Below are 17,676 nucleotides of genomic sequence, written 5' to 3'. Positions count from 1 at the left end.
TCATTACAAAATAACAATTTGATAAGAGATCAGACAAGAACAACAGAGTCCACATAAGGGGGGTGTGGAGAGCATTGCCAAGCAGAGGAGGTGGGGGGCAAGGAGTGGGGGTCGGGGCTACACATGTGCCCCTGTGAAGACAAAGGCAGGGTTCCTGGTGGGGCCGATGCATTCCAGGGCTGACCTGAGGCAGGCTAGGGTCTGCCCCCCTGGTTTTGAAGTTCTCAGATCCCGGGGATTTCAGAAAGCAGCCAATCAAGTCCTTAGATGGGGGGAGTCAGGGCAGAACAGTCAAGCTTCCTTGAAGAGGGTCCTCCTCGAGGCCTGATGGCTGGATGGAGAGACCCCCGACCCCATGCACTCAGTTCTGCCACGTCACCAGGCCAGACGCCCTCAGCTCCTGCCTGCACTGCTGTCTGCTGTGGGTGCGGAGAGCAGGAGGGCCCCAGAGAGCGCTAGCGGGAGGCTAGACACATCTTCCCTCCGCCCCTCCGAGCTCCGGATCCCAGCCTACCCAGAGGGGGTCCCCAGCACGGAGGGCCCTGGGGCTTCTGCGCGCTCACAAGTCATGGTTTGTGAAGGGCAGAGCCCACCCCGCCGCCTTCGGCCTTGTCCTCCTCACGTTCTTGTCTCTCTTCTTCCTCATGCTTACCGGTCACCAGGCCTGAGGCCTCCTGGCATTATTCCCATGAGTTGTCTGCCCTCGTCGGTGCCCCTGGAGACAGGGGCTGCAGGCTGGGAGCTACGTGCCCGTCCTGGTACAGCACAGTGACGTGGGCCCTGCAGCCCCCAGCTCCCCACCCCGCCCCGTTCTCACCACAGGGTGCTTCTGGGGAGCTGACGGGAGGGTCTGCAGGCCTCAGGCCACCCACTCTTGGGCGCTGTCAGCCAGCAGGAGGGAGCACGGCGGGAAGAGCCCCACCACTGCGTTCTCCAGTGGACCCCCAAGAGGCCCTCCTCCATCGCCACCCGTAGCCCCTGACCCCACAGTGTCACACAAGCAGGGCTGGTTCCGTCAAGCCCGGATGGTGATGGAAACCTGAGCCGCTGACTAGCTGCTCCTGAAAATCCTGGTTGCCTCCTCGGTGCCCTTTGAGAAGACACCCAAAACCACGGCGTCCCCACCACTGCCCCGTCCACACGCAGGATGGAGATGGAGTTGGACTGTCAAATCCAGGTGGAGGGAGCCAGCTCGGGCAGGGCCAGCCGGGACGCCTCCTGGGACTCGGCCAGAACCCCTGGACGCCATCCGTGCTCATGACACGCGGCTGAGAGAGCGGGAGGGGTGACAACAGGTGAGCCCTTCACAAGTGTTCTGTGGGGAGCCAGTCAGAGGGACACGGGGGGCTCCTGGGAGGAACCCAGGGCAGTCTCCGGCAGGAGGCCCCCTTTATGGCTTTTCAGTTAATTCATACAGTGGGAGGAAGGGGCACACCGCACACGTACACGGGACAGCAGACACCGGGCTGGACACAGCGCATGGGACACTGAGGGCCAGCTCTGCAGACAGACGGGCAGCAGGTGGAGCGGAGCAAACGGGCCTTCGGGCCTTCGGGGCGCCCCTGGCCCTCCCTCCTCCCCGATGGCGAGGCTGGTGCCAGAGCCGGAAACCGATGCCCCAGCCCTTGGCTCCCACTGGGGGATTCCCGAAGGGGTAAGACAGGGCAGGGATTGGGGACAAAGACTTTATGTGACATAAAATCGAAGGGGCTGCCTCACCGAGGTGTGTAAAGTGGGGTCGAGGTCAGGGGTTAGGGGGACTCTCAGCATGGCCATGCGGCTATTTACAGAAAGTCAGAGACATGCATGTTGAGTAAACAAGACTCGGTTCATATGCTTATAGACCACTATCTTCTTTTATATATAACTAAATGCACGTGGAGGGGGGTATGAGGCTCAAATGGCTTCAGAAGGTTCTTGTTTTGTTGTCACTTAGAAAATAAAGTATATTCATGTGTCTTCAAGTCACAGTGTCCCCTTCTCAATATTGCAGCTCGAAAAGCAGGTTAAGTAAGATCCTTGGTGACCAGTCTCTGGCCCCTGGTACTGAGGAGGAGAGGGGAGAGTGGTCATAGAATAGGGGTGCCAGGTAAAACACAGGATGGCCAGTTACATTTGAATCTCAGATAAACAATAAATCACTTTTTGTATCGTATGTCCCAAATGTTGCCTAAGACGTACTTAGACTTTAAAATTATTTATTGTTTATCCGACATGCAAATCGAACTGGGTATCTTGTATTTTTATTTGCCAAATCTGACAACCATGTGGTGGGGCTCTGGGCCACCAAGACCAGGCCTTGGGACTTATCCCTGTCTGCCACGCAAGGGCTCTGAGAAAGGGCCCCCAAACAGCCTCAGGTGGGAAGGGAGAGGGGAGGAGGAACAGAGTGTGGGGTGGGAGGGCAGGTCCTGGCTCAATCTCTTCCTACCTTTGCATGGACAGACAAAGGACAGCCTCTCTGTATATGGTTGGGTGAGACCAAGAATTAGCATACATTAAAGGAACGTGGAATCTCTCACTCCCAGCCCCAGGGGAGGTTTCTCAAACTCTCCACTCGCCCACTACCACCCCACTGCACGGAGGCAGGTTAATCAGGGAGCTGGTTTTACCCACAGGAGGACTGCTGCAACCTCTCTCTTCTCTCTCACTGGAGCCCTGGGCCAGCAAAATCATCCCAAACTGATTCTGTAGAAACCCAGCTATGTATGGTTTCCTGGGAAGAAAAAAAGATCAGGATCTGAGACTATACTCTAATCCCTGCTGTCCCATCCTCCAGCGGAGGGATCCCTGCAAAGGCACTTCTCGGTCATGCCAAGCACGGGCTCACTCAGTGTCTGGGGCTGCCCGAGTGTTCCCCACCCTGCTTCCCCCAGGCCTCTGCTTCCACTTCCCAAGTCCAAAAATCTGCCTATGGCTCTGGCAGAGTTAGTTTCCCTTCTGGAATGATTATGCCAGGAGATAGGAGAGGACTGAGCTTTCTGGCCTCACCCCAGTTCTGGGTAGGACTGGGCTTGGGTCTTTATGGTCTCAGTCCCTTTGGAAAAAATCACTTCTATACTATTTTCCTGTCTGCAGTAGACTTTGGGAGTGAGAACACACAGCCACAGAGGCCTCCAGAACCCCTCACTAGCCAGACCCTAACTCTGTCCTACTTAGGGCCTACATCCCAGCATCCTAACCTCCCCAGAAATAAACCTGCACGGCAGTGCGGGTTCAGAATGATGCTCCGTGCTTCGGGTAACATCACCCCTCAGGTGTAGAAACTTACAAGCATAAGTTTGTTCACCTGCCTAGCTCGTGGACCTGAATAGATGCCTTCACTGGGATGGCTCGTCTGGGCCAAGTGCCCATCCGAGGACCAGCCAGGACTTAAGTGGGTGGGAGGGAGGAACTGTTGACCACTCAGGTCTCCCCCCGGCTCTACACCTGTGCCAACACTTAGTCTCTCAGCAACCTGTCCCCCCCACCAAGGCTGCTCGCTCGAGATGGGCCCAGAGTGAAAACATCCAGCCCCTGTCTTCTGGCACATGGACACCCAAACCACCAGAAGTACCCACCATTTCCTTTCCTCCCCATCAGGAGAGTGGCAAATCTTGGGCTCTGGAAGGGCTGAATGAGGCTCCTGGGCAGAGAAGAATCCCAGGTGGTAGAAAGTACATCAGGAAAGGGCAAAAGAGTGACGGTAAGGAAGATGAGATGGACAGGGAGGTCCTCTGAACAAGGGTGGTGGGATATGGTGGGGAGAGAGACCCTGAGAAAGCACCAAAATCCCACAGCTCTGGGGATGGAAGAAGAGTCCAGTGACTTCTGATGTCTATACCAGGACATCCTACTCTGCAGTCAGCCAGATTCCGAAGGCACCCTATTGTCCTACAACTCTCTACCATGACCACAACTCTGGTCCCAAGGACCAAAGCTCACAGTCCTTGTCAGAGTCCTACCTTGTCATCATGAAGTACACCCACACTCACACAGGGTCCGGTAAAATACAATCTCCCCCGTACCAAGGGCCACTAGCAAGAAGGAGAAGGGTCTCTGAGAGATGAACAAGGCTGAGCCCCACTTCCCAGTCTGTGTCTGGAGGAGATGTTCCTTCATCCTCTACTCTAACCAAAAACACGTGGCACAGCAGAAACAAAAAACCCATCTTTCTTTTAACAAAATAAAAAGACAATCTGCACCTTCTTCATGCAGATCCTCAAAGCCTGATTTTCTCTAACACTGTCCATCTGTCTTAGGTATCTACAGGACACTGAGGTGGCCCAGATGGGGCACGACAGGAAGTGCTGCCATTTTTGCTGGGAGAGAGATCCCCAAGCTTCTGAGGAAGCTATGTGTATTCTGTGGAGGAAAAATGGCAAGGGCCTCAGGGCTTCATGGATGGAAGAGAGAGGCTGAAGGAAGGGAGGCAAGGATGGGAGGAAGGGGTGAAGGAAGTGGTGCTGGCCTCAGGCCATGTGAGGCCTAACTCTCTTGCCCAGGCTGAATGTTTGGAAGGAGGCTCAGTGCAAACTTGACTAACATATATATGGCTTTTTATCAGAGCTAGGGACACAAAGTGAAGAGGGAATGGAACACAACTGAGCGTGGGGTAGAAACCCCAGCAGGTGTCCTCCACCAACCATTTGGAATGGATATCTTGCTTCTCGGCATTCATAGAGAGAAGCCTCCCTAAGGAAGGGTAGGATGGGGCCTCCCCACATGTCTCCCTGGGCCACGCGAGCTACCCATAAGCTGTCTGGCATGGAAGGCAGAGGAGTGGAAGCTGGGGGGAATCTCAGCACTCCCACCTATCTCGTCTGGGAAATCTCTGCCATCTGTCCACCATCCTCCCCCTTCTTACCTGGACTTCAGGGGAACTAAGAATATTTAAACCTTCCTTTTAGAGTTCTCTGGCTCTGTACAGATAACAGTCTTCAGATAGCGTTGCTCCACTTAGATTAAAAGAGAAAACAGAAGGCAAAAGCATGATGGGGAATCAATGCAAATGAACCGCATAGCTTATATTCTGGAAAGGGAGAAAGCATCTGTGTTTCCCACTGGAGGGGAGTGAAGAAGATCCAGGAGTTTCATTTGGTCTTTCTAGGTAATGGGTCTTGTTTCTTCATAGTTTGACGTTAACTGTCAATAACAGTGAGTTCCCAGGAGTGGTGGTCCCTGTTAGAGCCTGACCAATGTAGTGAATAGTTCATGTCCAGGAATGTCCCAGAAACCACGCTTGTGGGGAAACCATGCCTGACAGGAGGAAGTCTATGATGGCATCGGGGGTTTGGTCCTAGTTCCGGACAAATCCAGTCTCAACATCTTGCCTCCCAAATAGCCACCCACAAGGAGTATGGGAGCTTCTGGCATCTGACCAGGATTCTGAGCCCTCTCCATGAGCTGACAGAAGATCTCCCACTTGGACGGTGGACGTCTCTTCACTTCAGGGTCCCTGAAAAACCTTCTTTTTCCACACGACTTCACTGTCCATGGCTCATTCCAGGATTGCAGAGAGATGCTCACACACACACACACACACACACGCACGTGCACAGACACACACACACACACACACACACACACATCATAGGCCACTGTGTTGCCTTTCCTGTCAGGAAACAGGATGTGCTGCCATTTTGTTGGTCCAGAACACTCAAAAAACAGGAAGTGCTGCGACTTTCTGCCGGAAGAGGGCCTCACTCAGGGTGAGGCTTCAGTGAAGCTTTGAAGAAGGGAGAGGGAAACGTGACAGGGCATGCACCAAGGACAGCTCCTGGGACGATGAAAAGAGCCAGTCTTCTCTTTCACCTGTTAGGGGACTCTCCTCACACAGCCATTATTGGGAAGTTGGTCTTTAAAAAGAGATAAAGGAAGGAAAAACAAGGACACAACCACAAACAAATGAGAAAGAAAACCTCTAAGGTCGCATAACTGAGGTATTGATAGCTCTGGATCTTGTCAGTGTCTGTCACGGCACGGGGTCCCGGCCGCTGCTGCCTACTTGTTCTTGCCCAGAAGTGCGTCCACCTCCTCCTCGGGCTTGAGCGAGTGCCACTGTGCGATGGGCCTCCGGGGGTTGGCCAGCATGTCGGACCAGTGCCGCAGCTCCGTGCCCGTGGCATTGCTGCCCACAAAGATCTTGCCGATGGCTTCGTTCTTGCCCAGCTTGTCATAGTCCAGCACGGTGACCACCACCTGGACTTTCTGCGGGGAAACAAAGGAGGGAGGGCGTTGGCAGGTGAAAACGAGCGATCCTGTGACCAAACTTCTCCTCCTCCATCCTCTACTCCAAATGCTCGGCAAGGAGAGGCCTCCCAGGGCACCTGGCTTCCCTCTCTGGCTCCAGCGAAGACCGAACTTACACGGAGGCCAAGGCTGCACCTTCTGGAAACAGCCTTTGTTTCTACCAACAGGCACTTACGGAGCATGTGCCGTGCTCCGGCTGTTGCTGAGGGCCTGGGGGTGCGGGGCGCTGAGGAAAAGGGAAAAGGTGAACATCATCTCTAACGAAAGCAGCAGACATGTACTCATAAACTTACAACCTGAAGTGATAAAGTTGAAGCTAGAGACGGAAGCAAAAGGTACTATGGGAACTCAGATGAGGTGACAGTCCTCCTCTGGTCAGTCAGGAAAGGCTTCACAGAGGAGGTGACACAGAAACTGGGAGGTGAGGGGTGAGGGCTGAGGGCTTCTCTAGGTAGAGAGAGGAGGATCCCAGGAAGGAAGAGAACCCTGGCATTGAGTTGGGAGATTCACCAGAGGGGGACTGGGACTGGCTGGGGGGCCGTGGCGGGGTCTGGGGGGTGGGTCGTGAAGGCCTGAACCAAGGCGGGGCGGTGGGAATGGAAGTAGGGGCCAGACTGGAGAGGTGTTGAGGGAAGAGAATCAAGAGGACTTGGTGGTCAGTCAGACTGGCCGAGGGGACAATCTGCACCTTTCGCTGGCCTGCCCCCCACCCCAATTCAGGCTCATCCTTTTAGGACCCAACTTGCTCTGGAAGCCTCAGCTGTGTTGTTCACCGTGCTCTGTGAAGCCGTCATCTCCCTGTGTTTCAGTGGCCCGTTACTGCTGCCCTCCCGACTGTGAGGTCCTTGACAGCAAGGACCGTGTCTTCTACACATGGGTTTCTCCAGCACCTCGCAAGTTCCTGGCACTTAGGCAACACTCAGCAAAGTATGTTGGATAAATGAGAAAGGAGAGAAAAGGGCAGGGGGTCTGAGATGATGCCCAGGTCTCTCACTTGAAAACAGAAGGCAGACGAAGCAGACAAAGCGGGTTTGGCTGGGAGGGGTGCGGGGAAGATCATTACACTGGTGTTAGGCATATCGAATTTGAAACACCTGGGCCAGCACACTTCGTATCAATCTTAAGTTTTCTACAAGGAGGACTCCTCTTGGGGTCCATTATCACTGAGCTGCCCCTTGTCCCCTTGAAGAATTCTCCAGAGATAATGGAGTCAGCTCTGACGATTCCCTTGGCACCCCTGCCTCCCAGCCCTAGGGTGGGCGGGGGAGGGGGTTGGGGGGGAGGAAGAGAAGAGGGGGCAGTTTACTCCAAAGAGGGAGAGATCAAGACTCCAAGACGATCCAGCACTATGCAATGTTCAACTCGTGCCATTTTCAGAGCCCACTCGTGGCCCTTCGTGGTGAAAAACAGGTGTCACCTCCAACACTTACAGAGACTGCTGGTAGGAGGAAGGAAGGAGAGAGTAGAGAAGGAAAGGATGGAGGGAAAGAGGAGAGAGGAAGAGGGGCGGAGGGGTAGCTGGGGGCAGGCCTAGGCAGCAGCAGAAGTGGAGGAAGAATGACCAAGGTGGGAAGTGGCTGGACCAGGAAGAGCAGGGAGACGAGGAGGCTGCCCCCACCTCCTCGGCAGCTCCAACCTCACCGGCCCACCGCACACTCGTGGGCCCCCCGGTCCTAAAGGAATGACTCGTAGAACTGTTTCGAATAGCTCGTGTTCATCTCAGAAAAGCGGAACGCTCTAGAAGAGGCCCCGGGCAGGAGGCCCCAGGATGGCACCGTGAGAGCCGGAGCCCTCCCCCCACCGAGCGAGGTGCCTGGGGGCCTTTGTGTGAGTTCCCTGCAGCCCCACGAGGGCACGCGTGCCGCCCCAGCCGCTTGTGCCCCCGTCCCCGAACGCCCGAGCACCTGAATCTGCTCGAAGGGGATCTCAAAGCTGAAGGACTCATTGAAGTAGGGGTTCAGTGTCTTCTTTTTCACCGTCGTCTTCTTCTTCTTGAGCCTCTTGCCATTCTGCATCAGGTGGATCTTCACGTAGGGATCTGCACAGGGAGAGCCCCAGCCCGGAGCGGCTGCCTCAGCCCCCACGCTCCCAGCAAACGCGCTCGCCTCCCAGAGCGCCCACCGACCAAGGCCAGGCACCCAGCAGGGCCTGAGGCACGGGCTGCCGAGTCCAAAAGAAATGGAGTCAGCGTCTAGTTCAGGGGCAGCAAGCGGGCTGCACCTCGAGGACCACTGCGGGCCTGGAGCATTGCATGCGGGACTAAGGAAGGCCTCTTCCAGAAGCAGTAAGGGGGTCCCTTGGTGCTATCTGTCCTAGGCAGGGGACAGAGCAGTGCTAAAGGCCATCCCTGATTCAGCACAATCCTTCAGACCTTGCAGATGAGAAACTGAGGCCCACAGAAGGGAAATGACGTGCCCCCGGCCACACGGCGGTCAGTGGCAGAGCTGGGGTTAGCCGATGGACCTGCCCGGTGGAGCCCGCCCACAGGCCTGACTCCCAGGAAGGTGCGGCAGGGGCAGCGTGCTCCCTGTCCCAGCAGACCCAGTGCTGTGCGCCAGCCCCACTCTGAGCGCTCCCCACCCCAGTCCCCTCCAGCAGCGCCTCTCCTGGAGGAGGGTCCCAGATGGTTGGTGACACGACAGAGAAGCAAGCTCTGGGCTGCACCCCATCCCCTTCCTACACTTCCCTGGGAGAAGCCACTAACTCAACTGGGAGATGAAGCTTCTCTGATCTTTCCTCCATGGCCCACACTGTCTGGCAGCTCAGAGTGGCGGCAGGGCACCCTTGGGCAAAGGAGGGAAAGCTGGGCGTCTCCTGCTCCACGGTCCTGCCCTCAGGACCCACGGCTGCTCGGAGATACCCTCTGTGTCCCAGGGCAGGAAAGTGCTCCTCTAACGGGTGTGTGAACGGAGGGCTCTGGGCAGTGACTGGAGGGCTCTAGGCAGTGACTGGCTCGCTGGTGCCACCCAATGGCAGCCAGAAGCCCTGCATGTACCTGAAAGGCCACCTACGTCCATCTTCTTCAGGTTCTTGGCCTCCAGGATGCAGACAGTGAGCTTCCCAGCCGTGGGCACGTAGCGCAGGGAGGTGCAGATGTCACCCAGCTTCTCTGGCTGTCCAGGGGGAAGAGCAGGATCAGGGTCATTTCAGCCATCCCACCGCTTCTAGCACAGTTCACTCTTCCTTGCCGAGACGAGCAAGACAGTGGTGCCTCCCCAGCTCTCTGGGTCCCCAATCCCCACATCTGTGACGTTTGAGAAGGTCTCAGGGCCTCCTGCTGCAGTTCAACAGAGCCCCTGAGAGTGGCGCTGCAGGAGCCATGGCCTCAGGAGGGCATGGAGCAAAGCACAGGCTGCGAGCAGGAGTGTGCGGGTGATAACTGGCTGCATCTGGACAGATGCAAGGTATGGCCAGGCTCCTACCCCAGGCCTGGGGGAGGTGGGAAGGAGTGGGCGTGGTCCACTGGAAAGGGTTCATTTCCAAGGACACTGGGAAACTAAGCGTCTCGGAAGCCTTCCTCCCTGATTCCTCCCGCCCCCAAGGTAGCTCCCGGTCAACCATTCCACTTGCAGAGTGACCCGTGGTCTTCAAAGCACTTTGCGTCCCTTTTCTTAGGTTACTGTCACCACAACACCTTCACATAGACAAGTCGAGGGTTCTTTGTGACCAGTGAGAGTTCCACAAAGTCCACAACACTTTAGCACTGGGGTCAGAATGAGAACCCAGGGCTGCTGGTTCCTAAGAGCTCTGCCAACATCACGCCAGAGTCGAGCTTCTCAGAGACGGGGCCACTCGGGCCGATTCCGACCACCTCACCCATATCCCAGCTTAGGTGTGCTGGCCCTGCTTTCACACAGCGTGAGAGCCCCAAGGCAAGGAATGGTGTCTTAAGTGTCTCTTCTCCCCTCCTCCATCACCACCTGGGACTGTGCGGGGCCACAGCAGGGGCTTGACCAAGACAAAGGACCGATGCTTGGAAGGAGCAGTGGCTAAAATGGAGTATTTGGCACACAGTAGGTGCTCAATAAGTGTTTGGTAAGTGATTGAATGCTGTAGCAGTTGCTGGGAGGACAAGCCCCCATGCTGAGAAGGCTTTAAAATAAATGTGGGCTTTCCCTGTGGGTAAACTGAGGCACGAAGTCATGAATCACTGGTCCTAAGTGACAGCAGAACATTAGGAGTAAAATAATGATGGTGTTCTTATTTACTTGAGTACCTACTAGATGCCAAATGCCTACTGGGTGCCAGGTGCATTACAGAGGTAGATAATCTCACTTGCAAAAACAGACTACAGGAGAGAACCCAGGTCTAAACAGATTAAGCGACCTGCCCAGGGCCACACACAGCTGGGGGTGTGGAGCTGGGACCCTAACCCGGCTCACCTAACTCTAAAGCCCACCCTCTCCCTGTCATGCCACTAGGTGGTAACCCAGGTGGGCAGCCACATTCATCTTCCACCCGGTCTCCCCTCTCACCTCCTCCTTCTCCCCGCCCTGCAGGTCTCTCCACTCCTCGATGGGCTGGCCAAGGTCCACGGTGTTCATAGGCACCTTTACCTCTCCGATGATGTCGTGTTTGGAGAAGCGGTCAAAGTCGTAGATGGCCATCACCAGGGTTTTGCCTCCTAGCTCCTGGTATGGCACCTACAGGACACAAGCAGGGTCAGAGAGGGGTCAAACAACCCACGCACCTCCAGGGGCTGCTGTGGGCAGGACCCTGGGTCTGAGCTCTGTTCCCGCTAACCCACAGGACTCCCCTGAGTCTGCAGACACAGAGAGACAACCTCGGGCTCTGCGAAGAGCTGAGTGTGTGAGGGGAGGGGGATGTCCCAGTCCTACAGGAGCCTGAGTAGTGACCTCACACACATGTCCACAGTCCAACCTGCCATTGTTCTAGCCTGAGCTCATTCCGGAGTCTTAGCCTGGACTAAGGACCAGGGAAAGGCCTGCAAAACTCAAGTGGAATTGGGATCGGGGAGGGAACTGGCATTATCCTTCCCGCCCACATCACCTTGAAGGTGAAAGTTTCATTGAAAGCGGGGTTCAGTGTCTTCCGATGGACTTTGGTCTCGTATTTCTTCTTCTTGTCTGGAAGAAGGAAGACTTTGACATAAGGGTCTGAGGTGCCTCCCATGTCCAGGGCAGGCAATTCAGCAGCCTGCAGAACGCCGACGGTAAGCTGAGGAGAGAACGAGGGGGGCCCTGAGTCTCAGGACTGCTCCAACACCAGACCCGGCTCCAGACCCAGCATGCACCAACCCCTCCCAGCTGGGGGCGGGAGGAGGTGGGAACAGGCTGGTGCTAGAGACGAAGACCGGTCTTCATCTCCCCGTCAGGAATTTGGCATGGCATCAGTGGAAATGGAAGCTAAGAGGGCAACTGATTTGCCCAAGGCTGGCGGGCAAGCTTACAGCAGGGCCCATCTGAACCAGGGAACCTTCTCTAGAGCAGGCTGGTGGCCAAGGCAGAGTCAATGTTTCAGGGTACTTGCCTGTGGTTTCCAGCCCACCCCACTCCATGGAAAGGAGCAATGCCTATGGGCTGAGGTGGAGTGTGGAGCCGTTTCTATCCCCCTCCCACCCAAATCCCAGCCCTCTGCCCCGTCCCCCGTTCACCCCCCAGCCCAGCCCTCATACCTGGTTGGCCTGAAAATCATAATCCAGGGAAAACTGCAGTTTGCCCAAATTCTCTGGCTCTTTCTCTTCCTCTCCTTCACCTTCTCCCTCAGTCAGGCCGGTCTCTGCATCGTCATCATCCTGTGGGGGCTGGGCAAGAGGAGGATCGGCTTAAGAGGAGAGAACGGAGCCTGGCCGGTGCAGGGCCATCGGAAAGCCAGCCCCTCTGTGCAGACCCTCACTTGAAGCTGAGTGTGGGGGCGAGGAATAGGAATGTGGCACTGTCCTGGGGACTTGCTCTGCACAGCCACTCAGAGCCCCCAGGCAGCCCCCCCCCCCCGGAGCCCCAGCCTGTGTCCTGAAGACGTGGCTCTGGTTTGGGTGAGGCTCTCTCCCTGCAAGACAGTCCTATGCGGCCAGGCACCGTGCCAACGCTCTAGAGTGTCTTGAGGTACCGGAGAGGCGCTTCCCTTGTTAGCCCCTCCCCAGTACTGCCCCAGCTCAGGCCCCACCCACCCTGGGCAAGACTTACCAGGAGCACAGTTCGGGCATTCAGGAGTACGGAGAGTCCACAGAGGTGAGAAGATAAGGAAAAAAATGACGTAAGAAGAAATCCTACATCTCAGACCAGCTCCTGAAGTCCCAGGAACCTGGTGAGACCAGGCTGGGCTACACCCAGATCATTCCTGGAGTCTTTCCTCCTACCCCGACTTCATACTGCAGGCTTCTCTGGAGCACACACACACACACACACACACATTCACACACATACAGGCATGTATAGACATGCACACACAAGCACTCGAAGGCTTTAATCTCTGGCTGACTTCTTGAGATCAGGCCCTGCCTTCCATCCTCCGTATTGATTTCCTGAGCAAGAGATTTCTCCTAGTCACTCCCGAAACAAATGAACGAATGTGGGTAAAAGTGAAGCACACAGGGGCCTTTGTAAACTTAAAAGAAGAAACTAGGGTTTACCAAAGTACCTTTCCAGGCCAATCAACCCCAAAAAACAGGGGTAAATAAACCAAATTATTATGTGATCAGAGAGATGGATTCCAATTGGCCCTGTCTGGGTGCCTTGGGACCATTCTTTTACCTCATTCGATCCCCTACCCATCCCAAGTAGATGCCTCCAGTGAGATTTTTGTCCTAAAGGCAGGAAAACACAAGGTCACTCCAGTGGTGGTTTCCTGGTGGGTTGGTGTTTCTCTTTCCAGTGTTTTGTCCCATAGCCTTTTTGGGGGTCAATATATTGTTCTCTTCCTCTGTCTTTTCAAGGATGAGTCCGTGCTAACACGTGAATAAGTCCCCCCTTCCCACCAGCTGATGGGTAGACAACATTTCACTGGAGATGTAGCCAATAGGCAAGGGAGGACGTGTGGAGTTCTAAGAAGGGGAACTGCTTTAGCTGTGGAGCCCAGAAGACCCTGCTTCACCTTTCAGCTGGGCTGGGCTCCTCTCCGTTCCTCCCACCCCTGGATCATCCTACCTGACCGCCTTTCATGTCCTTCATGTTCATGGCGTTCTTCATGCCTTTGCCTTTCTCCTTCTTGTTCTTCTTCTTCTTACAGCAGCATTTCTTGCAGATGCAGAAGCAGCAGGTGAGGAGCAGGAGGCCAGCGACCACAGCAATGGCGATCAGTGCCCAGGGTGGTACTGCCCACACAGAGAGGACCCCGAAGTCAGCAGTGCTCTGCCTCAGGTCCCCTGGCCCCACAGCATTGGCTAAAATGGTGGAGACTATGAACTCCCACGCCCACACTCCACCTTTTTAAACTACACACTCATGAGTGATTGACGTATAAGTTGCGCATCTTCTTGCATGTCTTTTCATTAATGTCTTGCTCTCTCCTTAGTCTACAGCCCTTGTGGATATAGCCCCCGAACTGAGAGATAGCAGCCAGGTGTATACAAGATAGAACATAAGTTAGGCTCTGTTGAGTTTTCACTCGTTTGATCTATGGCTTATATTGGAAAGAATGAGATGTCCTTCTCTGACCCAGGTATAGGAAGAGCCCCTTCAACCCATTCCCTACACCCGGTCTTGACAGGGATGACCCAGAGCCAGCAGACTAAGCTCCTTAAGGACCTAGAAGGCTCAGCTTTGCAGAACTCGAACGTTTGGGTATGGGACCTGGGCTGCTCTCCGTGGTCCTGAAGCACCATCTCCCACTGGTGGGTGCTGCTCCCCTTAATCTCTGGTGACGCCTCTACAACCTTGGCCAAGAATTCAGAAAGCAATGGGAGGATGACAGGAGGTATTTTCTGTCTTCCAAACTAAAGTCGTTTCAAAATATGACTAGAGGGGCGCCTGGGTGACACAGCGGTTAAGCATCTGCCTTTGGCTCAGGGCGTGATCCCGGAGTTATGGGATCGAGCCCCACATCAGGCTCCTCCGCTGGGAGCCTGCTTCTTCCTCTCCCACTCCCCCTGCTTGTGTTCCCTCTCTTGCTGGCTGTCTCTATCTCTGTTGACTAAATAAATAAAATCTTTAAAAAACAAAAACAAAAACGAAACAAAATATGACTAGAAAACTTCAATAATGACTTCGGTTTCATGATTTTTCATCTTCCTTTGGTATCAACATTTGACAATTTTCTAAGTTGTAAGAACTTTTCCCCCCCTGGGAAACTGGGGCACATAAACCCCTTTCTTCCCTTTATTAGTGTCGGACCACACTCTCCCCCATTCCTGAAGGGACTCCCCAAATAACCCATCCTGGAATCCAAACATGCGGCCAAACACTTCCCAGTGGTGCTCCCCACTCTTCCCCACCCTGCCCTGCCCACAAGGCCTTTCACTAACCCTAGCCTCACCCCGCCCTCTCAGCCACCTGGGACACTCACAGGGGATCTTCTGGAACTCATTGAAGAATTTATCCTTCGCTTTGGTCAACATGTCTTCCTTACTCTCCCCAACACTCCCGCTCTCGGTAGAGTTGTCTAAGAGTCCCGTTGATATTGTGGCGGTGGTGGTGGCAGGAGCCGCAATGGGCTCCTGGTTCCTCTTGAAGATGTTCCTCATGGTGGCAGAGGGGATCGCTGCAGATGAGAGGAGATGGGAGCAGATGAACATCCCGGAGGTCTGAGTGCAGAAAGCTCTACCCAAAGGACCAGGAAAATTCTTTCAAAAGCTATAGACTATTAATAATAATTCCTTTATAATTCAAAGATACTTCCCATAATATTAACAACTGTGGTGAAACAACAACAGTAATAGTCATCATCAAGTTAGGACATATATGAGTCAGGCACTATGCAAAGTACATTCCATGCATGACCTCATTTAATCTAAACAATAGCCTAATGTGTGATTATTATTCCCTTTTAACAGATGCGGAAATGGAAGTTCAGAGAGGTCAGGCAGTTTTTCCAAGGTCACTTAGCTGGCAAGTTCTGAAACTGATGTGTGAACCAGTCAGTCTGACTCCAAAACCTGTAAACCTGGGGCGCCTGGGTGGCACAGCGGTTAAGCGTCTGCCTTCGGCTCAGGGCGTGATCCCGGCGTTACGAGATCGAGCCCCACGTCAGGCTCCTCCACTATGAGCCTGCTTCTTCCTCTCACACTCCCCCTGCTTGTGTTCCCTCTCTCACTGGCTGTCTCTATCTCTGTCAAATAAATAAATAAATAATCTTTAAAAAAAAAAACCTGTAAACCTAATCGCTTTCTTCTATCTCATTTAAATCCAACCACAGAACTCTAGGAAAGAGGCAAGCTTCTGCTATTGAAGACTCCTTCTTGAGCCTGTCTCCTCCTTAACTTCTTCCGCGACCTCGTTATCTGTTGTCTTGTTATCGTTCCTGCTGTTATCATTCCTGCCCTCAATCTACATCAACATCTCTAGAAAAGGGAGGGCAAGAGATTGAAAGAGAAGCTGCCCATAATTTTACCATCGAGACATAACTCAGGTTCACTTTTTGGAGCATTTTGTAACGGTTTTTCAGAGCGTGTTCTACATGTTGAGACCATACTGCATGTAATTCGGCATCCTGCTTTTTTTAACAAAAGATTTTATCATAAGCCCTTTCTCTCTCTTTTTTAAAAAGACGTATTTATTTATTTTGGAGAGAAAGAGACGGAGCGCGTGCACACACAAGCAGGGGAAGGAGCAGAGAGAGGGAAGCCGACTCCCTGCTAAATGCAGAGCCTGACGTGGGGCTCGATCCCAGGACCCTGAGATCGTGACCTGAGCGGAAATCAAGAGTCAGATGCTCAACCAACTGAGCCACCCACACGCCCCCAACCTTTTCTCTTATCATTAAAATTTTCCTTTATGATTAAATAGCTAAATAATACCCCACTACATGGAAGTACCATATTTGTTTAACCATTGCACTATTAGGTGTTTAGATGGTTTCCAAGTTTTTGCTGGTAAAAATATTACTGCGGTGGCGTTCATTTAAGGCAGGAGTGGCCTGCTCTGTTAAAAGTGGGGCTTTGGGAAGATAGCTCCACAGGCATTGGAGGAAGGGAAGCTGGGGCTGTGGTCCAGCAGAGGGCTGGTTCCACAGACCAGCCAGAGATGATATGGATCCAGACCAGAGGAGGAACAGAGGGGATGGAGTGAGAGGACAAATGTGAGAACCATTCATTCATTCACTTAACAAATTTACTGAGCTCATACTATGCTCCCTTTGTGGAACTTACCATAAAGTGAATTAAAAAACTGCACATAAGAGAATATAAAATTGTAATTCTAAGAAATGCCACAAAGGAGAGATACTTGGCGGTATGTGTTTATAATGGGCTACATTTGACCTAATCTGGGAGAGAAAAAAATGCTTTCCTGAGGAACTGATTGAGACCTGAGGATAATGGGAAATATCCAAGTGAGGAGGCGAGAAGGAGCAGCCTGAGCAGCAAGAAGAGCATGTGCAAAGGCCCGGAGGCAGTAAGCGGTGTGCTGAGCACAGAATCTGAAGGAAGACCGGACTGGAGGGAGCCTGGGTCAAGATGGGGCTGGCAGAGTGGGCCAGGCCGGCCCAGGCACAGAACCTCAGAGGCCACAGCAAAGACTTTTGTCTTTACCTGAAGAGTAATGGGAAGCTGTCAGAGGTTTTAAGGATGCAGGTAATATGTACAAATTTACATTTTGGAAAATTGCACTTTGGCGGCAGTGAGTCAAAGCCTAGAATGCACCCTGACTCCAGAGGGAAGGGGAAAGAGTTTAAAACAGCCAATAATGGATGTCTTGTCAGGCCCAAGTTCCCATGAAAGATTCTCCAGTGTTCCTGGGGAATCACCAGAGGAGAATGACAAACAGCTGTTTGGAGGAACGTAGGGCTATTAATAATAAAGCCGCAGCACAGAGCAGTGGCTCTTCCAGGGCCCGGAGCCTGGAAGGCACTTTTAAATCCACTTCCGACCAAAAACATGAGAACAAAGCTGCCCAGCTGAGCAAGGGAACAACGAAGATGCTGGAGAAGACGGCTTTTGATAAAAGGCAGGCCCGGCGTCAGGCACCCGGAGACGGATGGGGTAGAGTCAGGCCCCCTACTCAGCTACACATCTACAAAGTGCTGGGAGTCATCCTGAGCTCCCCTCCTGCCATCACCCCACAAGGCATCCGCAAATTCCTCAGCTCCATTCAGTGATTTCCAAATTCGGCCACTTTGCGCCCCTCTACCTGGAGTCCCGCATAGCCTCCTATGTGGAAGCTTCCCACTCTCCTCCACTCAGTCTAATCTCCACGATGCAATCAGATTCATTTATTTAAATCCTCCAATGGCCTTTCATCACACTCAGATAAAATCTCGGCTTGGCCGGGCCTCTGGCCCCTGGCTAACGCCCCAGTGCATTTCCTAAGTCTTCGGCTCTCAGCCCCTCAG

At 53.7% G+C, this 17,676-nt stretch overlaps 1 protein-coding gene across 1 annotated transcript in view; it reads right to left on the bottom strand.

The window, feature by feature from the left end:
* Positions 1–17,676, bottom strand: part of SYT2 (synaptotagmin 2) — a 45,175-nt gene continuing 27,499 nt past the window's right edge. Inside the window, exons 2-9 of the mRNA XM_045787640.2 lie at positions 14,695–14,889; positions 13,338–13,504; positions 11,867–11,986; positions 11,242–11,409; positions 10,707–10,874; positions 9,227–9,344; positions 8,136–8,269; positions 1–6,189 (exon numbers count right to left, since the gene is read on the bottom strand). Coding sequence (XP_045643596.2) covers positions 5,983–6,189; positions 8,136–8,269; positions 9,227–9,344; positions 10,707–10,874; positions 11,242–11,409; positions 11,867–11,986; positions 13,338–13,504; positions 14,695–14,872 — 1,260 coding nt within the window. The 5' untranslated portion in view covers positions 14,873–14,889 and the 3' untranslated portion in view covers positions 1–5,982. The remainder of the gene's footprint in view (positions 6,190–8,135; positions 8,270–9,226; positions 9,345–10,706; positions 10,875–11,241; positions 11,410–11,866; positions 11,987–13,337; positions 13,505–14,694; positions 14,890–17,676) is intronic.

This window comes from Ursus americanus, chromosome 2 (genome assembly GCF_024610735.1).
Source record: "Ursus americanus isolate L20-20 chromosome 2, mUrsAme1.1.p, whole genome shotgun sequence".
Classification (NCBI taxonomy): Eukaryota; Metazoa; Chordata; class Mammalia; order Carnivora; family Ursidae; genus Ursus; species Ursus americanus.
The sequence above is the reverse complement of the archived record's forward strand: the minus strand, read 5'-3'. Positions and strand labels throughout refer to the sequence as shown.